Here is a 21,666-nt window from a genome sequence, read left to right on the forward strand (position 1 = left end):
AGCCCAAACCAGATGGGATGGCGTATCGCTGCAGAATGCTGTGGTAGCCATGCTGGTTAAGTGTGAATTGAATTCTAAATTACCAGCAAAGCACCCCACACCATAACACCTCCTCCTCCATGCTTTAAGGTGGGAACTACAGACGCGGAGATCATCCGTTCACCCACACGCGTCTCACAAAGACACAGCGGTTGGAACCAAAAATCTCTCGTGTTTCTTGGCCCAAGCAGGTCTCTTCTTCTTATTGGTGTCCTTTAGTAGTGGTTTCTTTGCAGCAATTCGACCATGAAGACCTGATTCACACAGTCCCTTCTGAACAGTTGATGTTGAGATGTGTCTGTTACTTGAACTCTGTGAAGCATTTATTTGGGCTGCAATTTCTGAGGCTGGTAACTCTAATGAACTTATCCTCTGCAGCAGAGGTAACTCTGGGTCTTCCTTTCCTGTGGCGGTCCTCATGAGAGCCAGTTTCACCATAGCGCTTGATGGTTTTTGCGAATGCATTTTAAACTTTCAAAGTTCTTAAAATGTTCTGTATTGACTGACCTTCATGTCTTAAAGTAATGATGGACTGTCGTTTCTCTTTGCTTATTTGAGCTGTTCTTGCCATAATATGGCCTTGGTCATGAAGCTGGTTGAGAGAATGCCAAGAGTGTGCAAAGTTGTCATCAAAGCAAAGTGGTTATTTGAAGAATCTCAAATATAAAATATATTTTGATATGTTTAACACTTTTTTGATTAAAACATGATTCCAAATGAGTTATTTAATAGTGTTGATGTCTTCACTATTACTCTACCATGTAAAAAAATGTATAAATAAAGAAAAACCATATATACAGTGAGGGAAAAAAGTATTTGATCCCCTGCTGATTTTGTCCGTTTGCCCACTGACAAAGACATGATCAGTCTATAATTTTAATGGTAGGTTTATTTGAACAGTGAGAGACAGAATAACAACAAAAAAATCCAGAAAAACGAATGTCAAAAATGTTATGAATTGATTTGCATTTTAAATGAGGGAAATAAGTATTTGACCCCTCTGCAAAACATGACTTAGTACTTGGTGGCAAAACCCTTGTTGGCAATTACATTTACATTTTAGTCATTTAGCAGACGCTCTTATCCAGAGCGACTTACAGTTAGTGAATACATTTTTTTTTTATACTGGCCCCCCGTGGGAATCGAACCCACAACCCTGGCGTTGCAAACACCATGCTCTATCAACTGAGCTACATGCCTGCCGGCCATTCCCTCCCCTACCCTGGACGACGCTGGGCCAATTGTGCGCCGCCCATGAGTCTCCCGGTCGCGGCCGGCTGCGACAGAGCCTGGATTCGAACCAGTCAATCACAGAGGTCAGACGTTTCTTGTAGTTGGCCACCAGGTTTGCACACATCTCAGGAGGGATTTTGTCCCACTCCTCTTTGCAGATCTTCTCCAAGTCATTAAGGTTTCGAGGCTGACGTTTGGCAACTCGAACCTTCAGCTCCCTCCACAGATTTTCTATGGGATTAAGGTCTGGAGACTGGCTAGGCCACTCCAGGACCTTAATGTGCTTCTTCTTGAGCCACTCCTTTGTTGCCTTGGCCGTGTGTTTTGGGTCATTGTCATGCTGGAATAACCATCCACGACCCATTTTCAATGCCCTGGCTGAGGGAAGGAGGTTCTCACCCAAGATTTGATGGTACATGGCCCTGTCCATCGTCCCTTTGATGCGGTGAAGTTGTCCTGTCCCCTTAGCAGAAAAACACCCCAAAAGCATAATGTTTCCACCTCCATGTTTGACGGTGGGGATGGTGTTCTTGGGGTCATAGGCAGCATTCCTCCTCCTCCAAACACGGCGAGTTGAGTTGATGCCAAAGAGCTCAATTTTGGTCTCATCTGACCACAACACTTTCACCCAGGCCGAGGGAGATTGACAGCACTTTTGTGTTTCTTCCATTTGCGAATAATCGCACCAACTGTTGTCACCTTCTCACCAAGCTGCTTGGCGATGGTCTTGTAGCCCACTCCAGCCTTGTGTAGGTCTACAATCTTGTCCCTGACATCCTTGGAGAGCTCTTTGGTCTTGGCCATGGTGGAGATTTTGGAATCTGATTGATTGATTGCTTCTGTGGACAGGTGTCTTTTATACAGGTAACAAGCTGAGATTAGGAGCACTACCTTTAAGAGTGTGTTCCTAATCTCAGCTCGTTACCTGTATAAAAGACACCTGGGAGCCAGAAATCTTTCTGATTGAGAGGGGGTCAAATACCTATTTCCCTCATTAAAATGCAAATCAATTTATAACATTTTTGACATGCGTTTTTCTGAATTTTGTTGTTGTTATTCTGTCTCTCACTGTTCAAATAAACCTACCATTAAAATTATAGACTGATCATTTCTTTGTCAGTGGGCAAACGTACAAAAACAGCAGGGGATCAAATACTTTTTTCCCCTCACTGCATATATATATATACATACAGTGGGGGAAAAAAGTATTTAGTCAGCCACCGATTGTGCATGTTCTCCCACTTAAAAAGATGAGAGGCCAGCAAAAGTCAACTATGACAGACAAAATGAGAAAAAAAAATTCCAGAAAATCACATTGTAGGATTTTTAATGAATTTATTTGCAAATTATGGTGGAAAATAAGTATTTGGTCAATAACAAAAGTTTCTCAATACTTTGTTATATACCCTTTGTTGGCAATGACACAGGTCAAACGTTTTCTGTAAGTCTTCACAAGGTTTTCACACACTGTTGCTGGTATTTTGGCCCATTCCTCCATGCAGATCTCCTCTAGAGCAGTGATGTTTTGGGGCTGTCACTGGGCAACACGGACTTTCAACTCCCTCCAAAGATTTTCTATGGGGTTGAGATCTGGAGACTGGCTAGGCCACTCCAGGACCTTGAAATGCTTCTTACGAAGCCACTCCTTCGTTGCCCGGGCGGTGTGTTTGGGATCATTGCCATGCTGAAAGACCCAGCCACGTTTCATCTTCAATGCCCTTGCTGATGGAAGGAGGTTTTCACTCAAAATCTCACGATACATTGCCCCATTCATTCTTTCCTTTACACGGATCAGTCGTCCTGCTCCCTTTGCAGAAAAACAGCCCCAAAGCATGATGTTTCCACCCCCATGCTTCACAGTAGGTATGGTGTTCTTTGGATGCAACTCAGCATTCTTTGTCCTCCAAACACGACGAGTTGAGTTTTTACCAAATAGTTCTATTTCGGTTTCATCTGACCATATGACATTCTCCCAATCCTCTTCTGGATCATCCAAATGCACTCTAGCAAACTTCAGACAGGCCTGGACATGTACTGGCTTAAGCAGGGGGACACGTCTGGCACTGCAGGATTTGAGTCCCTGGCGGCGTAGTGTGTTACTGATGGTAGGCTTTGTTACTTTGGTCCCAGCTCTCTGCAGGTCATTCACACTAGGTCCCCCTGTGTGGTTCTGGGATTTTTGCTCACCGTTCTTGTGATCATTTTGACCCCACGGGGTGAGATCTTGCGTGGAGCCCCAGATCGAGGGAGATTATCAGTGGTCTTGTATGTCTTCCATTTCCTAATAATTGCTCCCACAGTTGATTTCTTCAAACCAAGCTGCTTACCTATTGCAGATTCAGTCTTCCCAGCCTGGTGCAGGTCTACAATTTTGTTTCTGGTGTCCTTTGACAGCTCTTTGGTCTTGGCCATAGTGGAGTTTGGAGTGTGACTGTTTGAGGTTGTGGACAGGTGTCTTTTATACTGATAACAAGTTCAAACAGATGCCATTAATACAGGTAACGAGTGGAGGACAGAGGAGCCTCTTAAAGAAGAAGTTACAGGTCTTTGAGAGCCAGAAATCTTGCTTGTTTGTAGGTGACCAAATACTTATTTTCCACCATCATTTGCAAATAAATTCATTAAAAATCCTACAAATGTGATTTTCTGGATTTTTTTTTCTCAATTTGTCTGTCATAGTTGACGTGTACCTATGATGAAAATTACAGGCCTCTCATCTTTTTAAGTGGGAGAACTTGCACAATTGGTGGCTGACTAAATACATTTTTTCCCCACTGTACATACATACATACATACATACATACATACATACATACATACATACATACATACATACATACATACATACATACATACATATATACATATATATATATATACATAAACATACATACATACACAACAACAACAACATACATACATACACATACATATACACACACATATATATATATATACACACATACATACATACACACACACACACACACACACACACACACAGGGCCTTCGGAAAGTTTTCAGACCCCTTGACTTTTTCCACATTTTGTTATGTTACAGCCTTATTCTAAAATGTATGTGGATATACTCGGAATACATATCCCAAATGAAATAAATGATCTCACTCCAAAAAAAATGTAATAGAAAGTTAGCAAAAATAGATAAGATCTTGCTACCATGGAAAGGTAAATACCTGTCAATTTGTGGAAAAATCACCCTGATTAACTCGTTAGTATTATCCCAGTTTACCTATTTGCTTATGGTCTTGCCTACGCCTAGCGAATGGTTATTTAAATTATATGAGAAAATATTCCATTTTATTTGGAACGGCAAGCCAGACAAAATTAAACGGGCCTATTTATATAATGAATATGAATTAGGAGGACAGAAATGATTAAATATTAAAGCATTAGACCTATCATTAAAAGCTTCAGTCATACAAAAATTATACTTAAATCCGAACTGGTTCTCTAGCAAACTAGTAAGATTGTCTCAGCCAATGTTCAAGAAGGGACTTTTTCCCTTTATTCAGATTACAACCCCTCACTTTCAGGTATTTGAAAAGGAAATAATCTCCCAAATATCACTATTTCTAAAACAAGCCATAGAAAGTTGATTGCAATTTCAATTTAATCCTCCAGAAATGACAGAACAAATATTGCAATAAATATTGTGGTTAAACTCAAATATACTAATTGATAAAAAATGTTCTTTTTTGAGAAATTGTTTAAAAAATGTATAATCTTCGTAAATGATATCATCGGTAGGAATGGTGGAGTTATGTCGCACATGCAGCTAACAAAAACATATGGAAATGTCTGCTCTACCCAAAATTACAACCAAATAATTGCAGCATTACCGCAAAAATGGAAGAGGAAAGTGGAAGGAGGAAAAATTAAGGAACTTGTCTGTCGGCCTTGCATTAAAGAACATAATTGGTTAAAGAAAATTGTGATAAATAAAGTTTACCAGTTTAATTTAAGCACCAAAAGATTGACAGCCGTCCAATATAGATTGCAAAATAGTTGGGAAGAGATTTTTGACGTACCGATTCCATGGCATAGTGTTTATGAACTGATACGCAAAACGACGCTGGATTCAAAACTTAGAATTTTTCAATTTAAATTATTATATAAAATTCTTGCTACCAATAGAATGTTATTTGTATGGGGGATACAATCTTCCCAGCTCTGCAGATTTGGCTGTGAAGAGACGGAATCAATAGATCATTTGTTTTGGTACTGTCCATTTGTATCTTGTTTCTGGCAAAAATGTTTATTTTCAATTCACAAACTGTAGAAACAATTAGAATAGAAAGGTTCAGAACTTTTGTAAAAATCACAGAACAGTTGAAAAATATATGGCAAATAGAAATCCAATATGGATGGTGTTAAGAGATAGATGGGAGGTGTTGAATGGAGCTGAAGGATGGGACTAATAACAACAACTAATAACAACAAGATAACTAGTGTAAGACATGCTGTGTCCATAATAAGTATGTAGGTTATATATTGTGAGCTTTTGTGAAAGAGCACAGTTAGAAAGATATGGCATATAGAAGCATACCAGATGGACATCATGAAAATGATCGGAGGAAGTTCAGGAGTAAAAACAAACAAAATAGAATTATTGACTGTGTCCATGAAATGTATATAGTATGTATAAGCATTAAGTAGAGGCCTAAGCATTGTTGTTCACTAGTTTACTCCAATTAGGGAAGGGATGGTGGGGTTGGAAAGTAATAAAGGGAAATATATATATTTTTAAAGGATATGTATGCATGTATGTATGTATGTATGTATGTATGTATGTATGTATGATGTATGTATGTATATATATATGTATATAGTATATATGTATATATATATATATATATATATATATATATATATATCCAAGAAAGAAAAAAGAAGAAAAAAAACATATGGGGGATTGGAAGTGATGCAGACAATTACATTGATGGAAGTTACAATCTATCTGCAATATTAAAGCTGATCTACCCCATAAAGACAAAGCAAAAAAGTTTTTTTAGAAATTGTTGCTAATTTATAAAAACAATATCACATTTACATAAGTATTCAGACACTTTACTCAGTACTTTGTTGAAGCACCTTTGGCAGCGATTACAGCATCGAGTCTTCTTGGGTATGACACCACAAGCTTGGCACACCTGTATTTGGGGAGTTTCTCCCATTTTTCTCTGCAGATTCTTCCAAGCTCCGTCAGGTTGGATGGGGAGCGTTGCTGCACAGCTATTTTCAGGTCTCTCCAGAGATGTTCGATCGGATTCAAGTCCGGGCTGTGGCTGGGCCATTCAGAGACTTGTCCCGAAGCCACGCCTGCGTTGTCTTGGCTGTGTGCTTAGGGTCGTTGTCCTGTTGGAAGGTGCACCTTCACCCCAGTCTGAGGTCCTGAGTGCTCTGGAGCAGGTTTTCATAAAGGATCTCTCTGTACGTTGCTCTGTTAATCTTTCCCTCGATCCTGACTAGTCTCTGAAAAAGCATGATGCTGCCACCACCATGCTTCACCGTAGGGATGGTGCCAGGTTTCCTCCAGATGTGACGCATGACATTCAGGTCAAAGAGTTCAATCTTGGTTTCATCAGACAAGAGAATCTTGTTTCTCATGGTCTGAGGATCTTTAGGTGCCTTTTGGCAAACTCCAAGCAGGCTGTCATGTGCCTTTTACTGAGGAGTGGCTTCCGTCTGGCCACTCTACCATAAAGGCCTAATTGGTGGAGTGCTGCAGAGATGGTTGTCCTTCTGGAAGGTTCTCCCACCTCCACAGAGGAACTCTAGAGCTCTGTCAGAGTGACAATCAGGTTCTTGATCACCTCCCTGACCAAGGCCCTTCTCCCCCGATTGCTCAGTTTGGCTGGGCGGCCAGCTCTAGGAAGAGTCTGGGTGGTTCCAAACTTCTTCCATTTAAGAATGATGGAGGCCACTATGTTCTTGGGGACCGTCAATGCTGCAGACATTTTTTGGTACCCTTCCCCTGATCTGTGCCTCGACACAATCCTGTCTTGGAGCTCTACGGACAATCCCTTCGACCTCATGGCTTGGTTTTGCTCTGATGCACTGTCAACTGTGGGAGCATAGACAGTTGTGTGCCTTTCCAAATCATGTCCAATCAATTGAATTTACCACAGGTGGACTCCAATCAAGTTGTAGAAACATCTCAAGGATGATCAATGGAAACAGGATGCACCTGAGCTCAATTTCGAGTCTCATAGCAAAGGGTTTGAATACTTATGTAAATAAGGTATTTCTGTTTTTGTTTTTTTATAAATTTGCACAAATCTGTTTTCGCTTTGTCATTATGGGTTATTGTGTAGATTGCTGAGGATTTTTTATTTATTTAAGGCTATAACGTAACAAAATGTGGAAAAAGTCAAGGGGTCTGAGTACTTTCCGAAGGCACTGTATATATTCCACACCATGAGGTTGGAATAATACTGTGAAAATGATGATTATGCCCTTTTCGTGTAAGAGCCTTTTGAAAAGGCTGTTTTGGTGGAATTAAGTTTTGGCATGCCTGGTGACATCACCACTTAATTGTTACCCAGAAATGATTTGATATTGAGATGAATACAGCAGCATTGGACCTTTAAGGACTTCTAAAAGTGAACATTCATCTATCCATCTATAAGCTTACCTTATCTGTATTTCTTTAAGGCCCTGAATGTGACCTGTACAATTCCAAAGCCGGGTCAGCCCTGAACAAACTGGGCCTGATCTGAAGGGCTCCACTTGTGCTCAGAATAGCTCAAAGAGTGTGTTTGTGTCTTCGATAAACACTTGCTTTTCTTCCTTTTCCATCAGTGGAATTTCAGCAGGATGAGAGGGGCAATAACAAACACAGGGCAAATAGAGGAGTGGCAAAGCATAATGAGTCTATTTAACAAGGGCCATAATATGATGACTGTTAGCTCGGGAGGAAGAGGCCTTGGTCAGGGGACAGCACAGAAATAGAGCAAATATTGACGTCTGTGAATTATCCTTCCGTATTAACATTCTCTAGTCATTTTTTGGGGTAGGTTTGTGTAATCCTCCTCCTCACGCCAACGTGGTTCAAACGTCGGCCAAAGGTTCTGCGCAGGGTTGGTTTAGTCTGCCGGTCGTTGCAAAACCCCAATGATTCAACAACATGCACGCCTTAAAAGTCAACATGGTGGCGGGTGATATTTGAGGCCCACTAGCTACTATAGGTTGGATTCCAATCAAATATTCCACCCTCACTTCCTCTCTCCCTTTGATGAATGTAAGCTTTATCAGGCACAGGGAGTATGCTTTTGAATTGGAATCAAGCCATGGTGCTGGTTTATACTGTAGCCTATGAGCAACATTGGAATGGACAGATCTTGAGAGAGAGGAGAATCTGCATGTATTCATCTGCGGGCTGAGATTGTGATTGACAGTGAACGGCCCGCTGAACAATACTGGGTTATAGTGTGGCCTAAGCAACATTGGAATGGACAGAGCTTGAGAGAGAGAAGAGGAGAATCAGAATGTATTTTCTGGCTTTGATTGACAGCTGAACAATGCTGGGGGTTAATCAAATCTCAGCAGGGGTGTCTATTGTCACTGGGGCCAAGGGCAGGAGGCAGAGGGCACCAAATGGGGGCAATTGATTGGGCGAGAGGTGTCGGTGTTGAAGGATAGAGGGGTCACAAACAGAGAGCCCTGTAATGGATATGGAGCTACAAGGCCAGTGGCCGTGTGAAGATCCTCCCCCCTCCCGTCATCCACACAAACACACACACATAAACAGACACACACGCATACACAAGCAGCAGACTACCTCATTACTTATTCTGAGAGCTATAGTAGTCCAATTAGAAAACAAAGCTTGGTTACCACCTCCTTGAGGAGGCTACTCTCAACATCCTTTCAATTAATAGAATATTGATAGTTTTTAGTTTGACTACAGGAGCTTTCTGTTTGAACAAACACCATTTGCAATATGCTTTCTATCAACTGACTGAATCCTCAAGCTAATACCTCGTTCTACAAAGTCCCCTCAGTGTGTATGTGTCTCTGTGTGTGTGTGTGTGTCCATGTGTGCATGTGTATGTGTGTCTGTGTGTGCGCAAGAGCAACTAGTTCCGCCATTGTCCCATTGATGACTGACACACCATCTCTTCCCCCGACACAGGCAGCTCTTTGTTGTTCCCAAGGACCAAACGAGTTCAAGGGAGGGGGGGGAAGCAATCTGCTGAAGGGAATGCAAGTGACAGGGGCCTTGCATGGGGCTGGCAAGGAACGGATAGAGGGGTCTTTCTGGCTGACAGGATGCAGGCTTTTTCGAGGGGAAAAAGCGGGATAGGGGGAATTAGCGAGGGAGTGGATTGTGTGTATATTATTATATGAAAGTTGTCGAGGGCCACTTTCACATCGATTTTCACAGCAGTTTTGATATTTTATCCTCAACTGTGGTTCATTGGAACAGTGAATAGGGTGCGACGAGTAGAGTCAGTGTGTACCTGTGCATTTATGCTCACACCGGTATTTGTGTCCGTATATATGTGCACTGTTAGCATGTGTGTGCATGGAAGTGTGTGTCACTCACAAACTGGAGGAAGACGTGTCCGAGGGCATGCCCGGGCTGCGGCTCCGGCTGCAGGCTGGCCTCCACTGCAGACAGCACCTCTCTGTGAACGTCCAGGATTGACTCAATGTTGGAGAACAGGATCTGTGGTAACAGAGAGAGGGTGCGTCTGAAATGTCATCCTATTCCCTATATCAGGGCTGCCCAACCCTCTTCCTGGAGATCTACTGTCCTGTAGGTTTTCAGTCCAACCCTAATTCAGCTAGTTAAGGTCTTGTTACATTTACATTTTAGTCATTTAGCAGACGCTCTTATCCAGAGCGACTTACAGTGAGTGCTAGTGAGTGCATACATTATTTTTTTTATTTTTCATACTGGCCCCCCGTGGGAATCGAACCCACAACCCTGGTGTTGCAAACGCCATGCTCTACCAACTGAGCTACATCCCTGCCGGCCATTCCCTCCCCTACCCTGGACGACACTGGGCCGCCCCATGGGTCTCTAGTGAGCCTGGATTCGAACCAGGATCTCTAGTGGCACAGCTATCACTGCGATGCAGTGCCTTAGACCACTGCGCCACTCGGGAGGTTGTTGAGCAGCTAATAAGTAGAATCAGGTGAGTTAAATTAGGGTTGGACTGAAAACCCACAGGACGGTAGATCTCCCATAGGGCCTCACTATGCAGAAGAGATCTTTACAAAATGTGGTCATTTTGGTCAAAGCATCATTAGGATAGTTTTTATAGGAGGTCATATTTACCTTGACATGCTCAGGCGACAGACACTGTTGCTCTTCGGCAGTTTGTCGGATTCTGTGCAAAAATGCCTGCGTGAGGAAAAAAGGAAAGAGAAAGATTGTGGTTAGGGTCTTACTGCATGTATCATACAATAGGTGGTATGTACAGCAATATGTAATATGGGGGATTGCAGTCGTCAGTTTACTTTAGTTTTAAGGTTCAGGTTTGGGGTAAACTTCATCCTTCGTAAATATTATGGTCTCACCTGTGTTTACCTTAAGCTCTACCTCAAATACCTTACATTCATACAGAATCCCCATGGTGCGTGTAACTAATGTATACTGTAAGCCCTTGCTATAGAAGCCATTTAAACCAATGTACCTGGGAACCCATCGGAGACACCTCTATAAATAGCTCTCTCAATTATTGAGCATCACACTTTTTTCCATTTCCTGGATGTAACTGTACTGTGATAAGCCCATGTCAGACTGATCAGCTGCTCAGTGGCTCACAACAGTGTGTTTGTGAGCACTGTGTCTCCCTGGAGTAAGCTGACCTGTCACTCAAATCCTAACGAGAGAAAACTAAAAAGGGAGGGGAACTAGAATGTCTCCTCGGTCTCTTTCTTTCACTCTTCCCACCTCTCTTCCTCTCAGGTTGTCTGTCTCTCTGAATGTCTCTCACAACTTCTACGAAGCTTAGCTTGCCAAATAGGAGCAGTGTGTGTAAAAAATGTTTACGTGGCACTTGATCATGATGCCTAATAACACATAACGAGAAAGTCTGAAGATGGGAAATAACACCACATGGAAACAGATTGCTCATCTGGCTTTTGCAATGTGGACCCCAACATCTTGTGGGGTTTGGTGGCACTGCTTTACATCTCCTCATCCCTGTCCACAATGACAGAGCAGACAGATGCACGCACGCAATAAAATATATAGCAATAAAATAATCCCCTTACTGCAAACCCCACCCATATGGCGGTCCACGCAGACTAGAACAAATGCTTCAAGTTTCGGAAAGATTTCAAATAGTGCTTGAACCCAGGTCTGGTGCTGTTCTGCTTTGGACTGGTTCAGGACGGGTGAATTGTGCTCAAGGCATAATATACTCATTAATCCTCCCATATGGTGACTTGTACCATGTCCATGTTGAAGGAGTCCATTCATGTGGAAGATTGCCCCCTGGCATCTTAGAAGGAGGAGGGCCAAGAAACAAGGACTTCCACACTTCATGGTGAGGAGGAAAGGGGGATGGGCATGGAGGAGTGGTGGGAGGGTGGAAAGAAGATCAGGGGGGTGGTGATGGTGGAGGGGGTTGCAATGGGAGAGGAGGGGAGGTGAAAACGAGAGTCTCGGGTCACACCTTATTTGTGACTTCGTAGATCGTTCAATTGCACCATGGACGGTCTCGTTCTTAAAACGTCTAAATGTGCCACACAGATGTGGAAGAAGGGGGTTTGTACAAGTAATTGGGACGAGACAGCACACAGAGACGTGGGCTGAATATTGAGGAGAGTCAGTATCAGAGTCAGTATCAAAAAAAAAAAAAAACAGGTGGCTTTGGGGGAAAAAAGCAGACAAAACAATAAACAATGTGGAGAAAGTAGACATCGCAGATTCATGCTGACAGAAATCCTCCATTGGACATGCTTCTTAAATGACTATTCACTTATTACTTCCAAATCAATTAAGGTGGTAGCTTACGTCTGACACTGTGTTGTTTTTCATATATCCAGGTCTCAGGTTGCCTTTTACGCAGGTTTTTGACGTCAGTGCGCCATCATCGGAGCTTTGGTTTTCCGCCCCGGTAAGATCAACCTTTCGCAAATCAAGATAAGGAGGACACTACCATGGTTACTGTTTTTGTCGTTTCTCGCTAGGGGAGCGTGATAGAGAGGTGGGAGGCAAGCTACCAGAGGACTGGACTGACCCCTCTGTCAGAGCTGCTGTGATTGGGTGAAACAGGCGTTCTAGGTGAGCACTGAGGGACGAGACAGAAAAAGCAGAAAAAGCATCATGTGTATTTCTGTTGGGCACTCCCAACTGTCGTTGGGACATGCTTTATACATGAATGATAAAGTACAACAGGCCAGGCAAAGCCTACATAAAAGGTACAGTGGCTTGCGAAAGTATTCACCCCCCTTGGCATTTTTCCTATTTTGTTGCCTTACAACCTGGAATTAAAATGGATTTTGGGGGGGTTCGTATCATTTGATTTACACAACATGCCTACCACTTTGAAGATGCAAAATATTTTTTCTTGTGAAACAAACAAGAAATAAGATTAAAAAAACAGAAAACTTGAGCGTGCATAACTATTCACCCCCCCAAAGTCAATACTTTGTAGAGTCACCTTTTGCAGCAATTACAGCTGCAAGTCTCTTGGGGTATGTCTCTATAAGCTTGGTACATCTAGCCACTGGGATTTTTGCCCATTCTTCAAGGCAAAACTGCTCCAGCTCCTTCAAGTTGGATGGGTTCCGCTGGTGTACAGCAATCTTTAAGTCATACCACAGATTCTCAAATTGGATTGAGGTCTGGGCTTTGACTAGGCCATTCCAAGACATTTAAATGTTTCCCCTTAAACCACTTGAGTGTTGCTTTAGCAGTATGCTTAGGGGCATTGTCCTGCTGGAAGGTGAACCTCCGTCCCAGTCTCAAATCTCTGGAAGACTGAAACAGGTTTCCCTCAAGAATGTCCCTGTATTTAGCGCCATCCATCATTCCTTCAATTCTGACCAGTTTCCCAGTCCCTGCCGATGAAAAACATCCCCACAGCATGATGCTGCCACCATCATGCTTCACCGTGGGGATGGTGTTCTCGGGGTGATGAGAGGTGTTGGGGTTGCGCCAAACATAGCGTTTTCCTTGATGGCCAAAAAGCTAAATTCTAGTCTCATTTGACCATAGTACCTTCTTCCATATGTTTGGGGAGTCTCCCACATGCCTTTTGGCGAACACCAAACGTGTTTGCTTATTTTTTTCTTTAAGCAATGTCTTTTTTTCTGCCCACTCTTCCATAAATCCCAGCTCTGTGGAGTGTACGGCTTAAGGTGGTCCTATGGACAGATACTCCAATCTCCACTGTGGAACTTTGTCCCTGACCTGCTTGGTCTTCATGGTGCCGCTTGCTTGGTGGTGCCCCTTGCTTAGTGGTGTTGCAGACTCTGGGGCCTTTCAGAACAGGTGTATATATGCTGAGATCATGTGACACTTAAATAAAGTCCACCTGTGTGCAATCTAACTAATTATGTGACTTCTGACGGTAATTGGTTGCACCAGATCTTATTTAGGGGCTTCATAGCAAACGGGGTGAATACTTTTCCGTTATTTATTTTTGAGAATTTTTTGAAACAAGTTATTTTTTTCATTTCACTTCACCAATTTGGACTATTTTGTGTATGTCCATTCCATGAAATCCAAATAAAAATCAATTTAAATTACAGGTTGTCATGCAACAAAATAGGAAAAATGCCAAGGGGGATGAATACTTTTGCAAGGCACTGTATGTATGCTAAAAAAAAGCAAACCAAGTTATAAATAGTAAGCAGGGTTGGGGTCAATTCAGTTATTTATTTTTTGTCAATTTAATTGAAATAAATGTTTTAATTCATGAATTGTCATAGAAAACAACATTTTATTTTTCACAATTTCATCCTGAGTTGAATTGACCTCAACCCTGCTAGCAAGACACCTGACACTGCATACGTAATCCACTGTGCTCTTACAGATAGCTCAAAATAACATGCAGACTACATTAATTTAAATCATCAATACATAATGTGCTAATAACAGCACGTCAAATGATACTCTGATCGGGGCCACAAATTTCATTTTGGAGATCCTCAGATTCTTCCCGGTGATTAAGCATCTGCCACTGTACAGTGCAAGGGCAGGCACAGCTGGTGAATGGAGCAGAGGAGCAATATTGCACACCAGGGTCTGTAGCCAGAGGGGCTATGGGCTGGAAGGGAGAATTTGCTCATATGGCACTCCCAAAGGAGATCAGCTCCAACCAGCTCATCCTCAAGCTTGGCTTGCCAAACAAATGACCACCAGACAGTCCATTACTAGACACTCCAGCTATTTTTTTTACTTTTCCTGTTGAAAAACCTAATCTCAAAGAATTTAGGAAGCAGACAAATACTATGAATCATAGCCAAACCACTGAATGCCTGACACAATATCTCAACTTCTAGTTTAGGTTTGGTCTTGAGATCAAAATACCCTATCCAGTTTGCTAGCAATAGGTTATACAGTAGGGATGAGAGTATCACTTGTGGTAATTGATGAGTCTTCAACCTTGTGTGCACTGTCTCGGTCAGGGCTTGGTTTCCAGTGTGCGATCTGGACAAAGGCATACTTGATTGATTGTTTGAGCTCCAAAGAGACTTGCACGCTCTGTCACTCTTGTGTTTTTGGTGGCTTGCTGCCAGTGCCAATACACTCAGAGTGCAGGTGCACGCACACACGCGCAACTCTGCACAACTGTTCAGTCATACACCATAAGCCACAAACAACTTCAACTGCTAAATAAACCAAATCAAAACCATCAATTATTCTACCAAAGGGGTACAATAATACTAATGAATGATTAATCATCCAGGCCCCAATACAGTCAATTCCTCGTATATGAAACCCCTTCTCTTCCTAGCCGCCATACCTCTAATTGTTGTGCCCCTCCTGAGCCGGGAGGCCACCGAGGGCTTTGTCAGGATTGCCTTGGAGATGTACTTTTATTGCTCTCTCTGGTCTGAATACATTCTGCCCCCCCCTCCTTCTCCCTCATCCCCCTCTCCTAAGAGCCCACCTGCTTTCAACTCATTACTGAGCCTGACTCTGGGGGTCTGTGGAACAGGAAACTATTAAATCCCACCCGCAATAAGGAGGTATTAGAAAAATGTCACCCAATATTAAACCTAGCTTAGCTGGGTGTGGTTATTTCCATGCTTTAGTGAGAGAGGCGGTGGAACGCTAGGTATTCCTATTACAGTACACTACAGCCTCAATGACAACATATTCATAATTTGTTCATACATAATGTTCATTTGCAACATGGTAATTGTTTGGACTGGATGATATGAAGGTAAAAAAGGAATGTTGTATCACTTTGTATGTAAACTGTAAAGTATTTTGTCTGCAATGTCTTTTTCGTTATGTGTCGGACCCCAGTAAGACTAGCTGTCGCCATTGGCGTCAGCTAATGGGGATCCTATTAAATTAAATCAACTTTGTTGCACAAGCTGGTGCTGCAGACCCAGCTTCGATATGTTATTTCAATGGTGAGAAGAGTATGTGCAAGGGAACTGCTCACTTCCCTAAACAATGAGGGTCAACAGCACCGCAACAACCATTTTGTGACACCTTCAAGAGGCACTAACCCTGTGTGTAATCCTGAGTGAGCCCCCTTTAATAAGCCCACAGCATTGCATTTTTTCACTCGAGCGCGCTAGCTTTTCATTTGCATGTTAGTTTTTAATTAGCATTTTCACAAACATAGCACTCCTGTTCCCCCTCATTAACAAACACTAGAAGTCAATTAGTTTACACCCCATTTTACATAAATCTCACTTAGGTCTAGTACACAGATGCCCAGTTGCAAAGGATTTGCTGCAGTTTATTTTCTCTTCTTTGTTGGTGCCCCTGTGGTGTGCAAACAGGAAGTGAAAACTTTTTTTTCTATCGAAATCTATGAAAAGTGTAATTTTATTTCAAGTTAGATACGCAGTGGCTGGACTCAGAGGGGAAGGGGAAATAAACAAACAATGCACACAGAGTGAGTGAGTCGTTGCTGGCTGGCTCGCCACACAAAAGCAGCGAGGAGGCTGTCCTGCGACAGGAAGTGAAGCTTTGTGAAGAGAGGAAGTGTGCGAGTGACATGTCGGTTTGAACATTTTCAATCAGGCCACGCATGAACAGAACTGCTGGTTTTGTGCAAACAACACACTGCAAGAAGTTAAGATAGAGCTGCAGAGTGTACAGTAGTGGGCTACAGCTAAATTAATAAGTTCATGTTGGAGAATTGAAATTTGGGAAATTATCATAGCATTAAGACTAACTTTGCAGTACTGTGACATTTAAACATATTATGCCCAAAAGTCTTAGACCCACAGATAAGATGAATGCAGTTGAATTCTGAACACAGGCTACATCAAAAATTGATTGGTTAGGAACCGCAACAAATTATTGGATGTCACCATAAGAGCCATGAGGCTGCACTGATACTACTCATAAAATATGTTTGTTACAGTTTTATTTATTTCTACTTCCACACTCTAAAGTCATAGATGAAGAGGAAGAGCAATGAGAGCTAGTAGCCAACCCCCAACCATCACCACAGACAGATAGCCTTTCTCCGCCAAAAGCTGCCGGAGGCATGCTCAGCCAAACCCTGGGAGGGCGTGCGTGGTCCAGTCTTGTATGACCCGCAGCCAAAGAGTCAGTGGTGAGTTGGTGACCGGTTCGCCATTTGTTGTGACTTAGCGAAGCGAGGAGGGGCCAGACCGAGAGGTGTGAAGGAGCAGACGAACCATATGCTGGCGTTGGGCTCTGCATTCGCTCAACTGGACAGTGACTGGAGAGTGAAAAGGCCTGCTGCCGCCAACGTCTGCCCTCTGATTGAAGCGCCTGGGTCGGGTTCACTGGGTATGCCACAGAAAACATTTTGAAATGGAGCAATGAACAGTGATCTTTCTTATTGGAAGTTAAGGTAGTAGGCTACCTGCTCCATTTCAAAACATTCTCTCCCGTTTCGTGCCTACGGAACACAACACTGATTCTAAACACACTTTTCTGACCCGAAGCCAGAAGCCAGTCTGACTACAAGTGGTCCCGCTAAGCTTGCCAATCTCAACATGATTGTGTTAAAAGTTCTTAACATAATCGTAATGCAGAAGGATGGCCGCTTTCAATCAGCTCAAATTTTAGACATAATTACATTGAGAGTGGTAATGGTAACACAAGACTACATTCATTAAAGTTCGACTTCCACTGGTTGTGTGGACCAAATCAACCCCATAGGCCTTGTGATACAGTAGTGTCCATAAGGACATGGGGAGGGAGAGCTACAGCTACATCTCCTCTTTACATTGTGAAATAACATGCAAAATCTATCTTATGGGGAAATCTAAATTGGCACATTCAGGAAGAAACAAAAAACCAGTGCATTCAGCTGGGGATTAACTGATAGAGAAGTGGATAATTTTGCCATGTCATAACAGCCGGCAGGTTGTTATGTGGGGTAAAATTGGAGATCCTCACACAAAGTCAGTCAGCTGTAGTGGCGAAGCTGGAAGTGCCATCATGCTGCTAGCAGCAGGGGTGCCACGGGAGGGACTTCACGTGGGGTCTGTTCAGGAGGGTACAAAGTTACAGCACGTTAGCTAGAAATGTTTTGAGTAGAACATTAATTGTCTGTCAGGGACTTGCGTCAGCTCTACTCATTACATTTCTATCTGCAATGTTCCAAATGTTTCCCTTCACGTGGACTTATGAGAAGAAAGGGATCCCTTTAATGGGGTTGTAGACGCTCTGAAAAGGTTATCCAGATTAATTTAACAGGATTAATCAGGAGATTCATGGCACCTTGACTAGGAACGTTCTACTTCACAACCTTATGAATGAAACAGGGGGTTGAAGAGGGGCCCTTCTCGGCTGATTTGTTAAATGTCTCAAAGGATGTTCTGTTCCGTTTGGGCAGATCTGGCGTTGAACTAAACATGACCACTTTGTCCGTGTATCGACATTTCTTGCACAACTCTTGAGTGTGCTCACTGCTCAGTCACATTTTGACATAGTGACACTCTCTAAAGATCAACACTGCTAACAACCAAACGTCTGATTGGGGTTGTCAAAAGTCCTACTGTTGAGATACCGTCATTCATCTTCCCACGTCCTCTCTCCACTGCATTGATGGTTGTGTTAAAACAAGGAGCCAAAAAGGGTAAGCCTTTTTCAGTCCTTAATTCAAACTGTAGCACAAACAGGAGTGTTTTTTCGTGGATCCCATGCCGCTAATCCGTCAGAGGGGTAGGCAGAAAAAGAATGTGATGCTAAAAATAGCACTGGGGTTTCTTTTAAAAAAAGGAAGTGTATGCATTTGAATAAAATTCTAAGCCCTCTCTCTGCACCTCATGTGATTGCTGTTGCTGACAGTCAGATGCTTTGCAGCTCAGGGCCGAGGTCTGAGGGGAAGGAAGAGGGAGAAGAGGGGGAAGAGGGGGAAGGGCAAGAAAAAGCAGAAGTCACAAAAGGGGCCGCTCGTCCATTGTGAGGAGAGAGGAGAGCAGAAGAGGGGATGGAGGAAGGTTGACAAGGGAAAGGGTGGCAGGTACATTTCACAGTGAATTGTAACACCACTAAACTGCTGCATGGTCACTCTCATGCCTTCATTAAGCAAAGGAAAAGGCAGTTATTTTGTGATAGGTGACTGTAAGGGAAGTGGCCTAAAGTATTTGTGGTATGATGTAAAAGCAAATCAACCACTGGTTTCCGGGAATTACATCTGGGTACGACCATGGCCAAAGTGAAGAAAGTATGTGCGTCATCATGGTTCTCTTTTCCCTGTGTGTGTGTCTGTCGTGTGTGTGTGTGTGTGTGTGTGGGCACCAGTTCAAGAGGTCAAAGGTCTGTCAATTGAGGAGCAAAGATCCCCATTTCACCTTCTCTGGTAGGAACCCTTTCATTGTTCATTGAACAACTGTGGGTGTAAAATGCACAGGAAAGACATGGGAAACACATACGGGAAAAAAACGCAATCGGCACCATTGAATACATTTATGCATCTTTCAAAATGTAACAGGATTGGAAGTCTTCCACTTGTAGACTATCTACTGGGCAAGGGAAAAGGATATGGGAAATACAGTATCTAATAAGAAACAGGTATTGCATATATATTTCTAAATACATGCTGCCAACCCCATTTCATCCACAGAGGGGCATGATTCGTAATCGGGTAGAACTCTCTCACGGTAGTCTAGCAGGTCTTACATAACCAAACAGTGGGGTGGGAGTCAGGGGAGAGACTGGTACAAAGCTGGAGTATTTTCCTGTTTGCTCACCAGTGATGGCTACATCAGCATTCAGCAGCTATAGTCTTCGATGAGCACCAGGCCAGCTCAGTCACAAGAGACCCCAGTGTATCAATAACACGGCCAAGCACTAAATACACTTGTCAGGTTCTCTACCCAACCCCCCTTTTCAATTCGCTCCAGTTCCCACACCAGTAAAAAACGAAGCCCCTGAGTGAATCGCAGATCCAAGCTTTGTCCAAGTAGCCTAACATCGCAGTTCACCGCCTCCACTGTCCACAACCCCCCCCCAAAAGAAAACAACAAGCTAAAAACAGGAGTGTCCACCAAAAAAGGGCCTCTTGGTTTTTTGTTGGGAAGGGAGGGAGAGTTTTGGCTGTGAGGGTGGACAGGGTAGTTTTGGAGAGGAGGCCGAGAGGCCATTTTGGGTCGACATGGCATGAAATTGAAGAAATAAATGAAGAAATCCCCTCTTTGTGGCCGGGCCACAGCAGAGCGAGAGAAAGGGCCCCATCGTGTCACCACCATGAAGGGAACCCCAACAAATCCCCTTTTCTCTCAAGACGTAAATTATCCAACCCCCCCTCCAAAATCGTACCCTCTACCCCACCATCCAACTCTCTCCCAAAAGCGACCCTCTTGGCCAAGTTCATCGCCAACACAAAGTCCCCTTTGAGTCTTGTCCCTTTTCTCCCTGTCTCACTTCCGCTTTAAAAGGCTTTAGAGTTCACGGCTCTTTGAGTGGCTCACACGGGCGGAAGCTGGCTCGCTACAGGGGTCGAGTCTGTCTCTCCTCCGCTCGATTAAAGTGGTGCTGTAGACAGGAAGAAGACTAGAGCAGAAACTTCCTCTCAAAGACAAGAGAGACCCTCTGCTGTCCTGTCTGTAGGTCTGAGGAGCTTGGTTCCATTTAAATGACTGACAATGACTCGCTCGTTCCTCACACACAAGAAGTATCTCCATACATGACACTTTGTCAGGCGGTTGTCAAAAATCTCGCAAGATGCTGCGCTTTTTAACATAGCTGAAAAACCAACGTAAAACGTTTTACTAATTGTTTCTTGAATGTCCAGAAGGAATGGGATAACAATAATTAGAAGAAGAATTCTAACCAAAACAAATGAGTTCTTGCAGCTATGCTGCTAGGACCCATAATTAAACACAACTTGGTGAGAATGGAGGCTTCTATCAAATAAAACAGGTGTAGACATTACAGTGAAAATGCTTACTTACAGCCCTTAACCAACCATGCATTTATTTTTTAATAAAAAAGTAAAATAAAACAACAACAAAAGTGTTGAGAAAAAAAGAGCAGAAGTAAAATAAAATAACAGTAGCGAGGCTATATATACAGGGGGGTACTGATGCAGAGCCAATGTGCTGGGGCACCGGGTAGTTGAGGTAATATGTACATGTGGGTTAAAGTTAAAGTGACTATGCATAAATATTTAACAGAGTAGCAGCAGCATAAAAAGATGGGGTGGGGGGGGGGGGGGGCAGTGCAAATAGTCTGGGTAGCCATGATTAGCTGTTCAGGAGTCTTATGGCTTGGGGGTAGAAGCCGTTGAGAAGTATTTTGGACCTAGACTTGGCACTCCGGTACCGCTTGCCGTGCGGTAGCAGGGAGAACAGTCTATGACTAGGGTGGCTGTAGTCTTTGACAATTTTGAGGGCCTTCCTCTGACACCGCCTGGTATAGAGGTCCTGGATGGCAGGAAGCTTGGCCCCAGTGATGTACTGGGCCGTACGCACTACCCTCTGTAGTGCCTTGCGGTTGGAGGCCGAGCAGTTGCCATACCGGGCGGTGATGCAACCAGGTCAGGATGCTCTCGATGGTGCAGCTGTATAATTTTTTGAGGATCTGAGGACCCATGCCAAATCTTTTCAGTCTCCTGAGGGGGAATAGGCTTTGTCGTGCCCTCTTCACGACTGTCTTGGTGTGTTTGGACCATGATAGTTCGCTGGTGATGTGGACACCAAGGAACTTGAAGCTCTCAACCTGTTCCACTACAGCCCTGTCGATGAGAATGGGGGCGTGCTCAGTCCTCTTTTTTTCCTGTAGTCCACAATCATCTCC

The 21,666-nt window shown here is 43.3% G+C and overlaps 1 protein-coding gene across 1 annotated transcript in view; it reads right to left on the reverse strand.

Annotated features, from left to right (window-relative positions):
• The window catches only part of LOC121538247 (phosphatidylinositol 3,4,5-trisphosphate-dependent Rac exchanger 1 protein), a 119,835-nt gene that overhangs the window by 80,821 nt on the left and 17,348 nt on the right, over positions 1 to 21,666 (reverse strand). Inside the window, exons 2-3 of the mRNA XM_041846094.2 lie at positions 10,579 to 10,644; positions 9,841 to 9,963 (exon numbers count right to left, since the gene is read on the reverse strand). Of these exons, the coding sequence (XP_041702028.1) occupies positions 9,841 to 9,963; positions 10,579 to 10,644 (189 nt within the window). The remainder of the gene's footprint in view (positions 1 to 9,840; positions 9,964 to 10,578; positions 10,645 to 21,666) is intronic.

The sequence above is a fragment of the Coregonus clupeaformis genome, chromosome 24 (genome assembly GCF_020615455.1).
Source record: "Coregonus clupeaformis isolate EN_2021a chromosome 24, ASM2061545v1, whole genome shotgun sequence".
In the NCBI taxonomy this organism is placed as follows: Eukaryota; Metazoa; Chordata; class Actinopteri; order Salmoniformes; family Salmonidae; genus Coregonus; species Coregonus clupeaformis.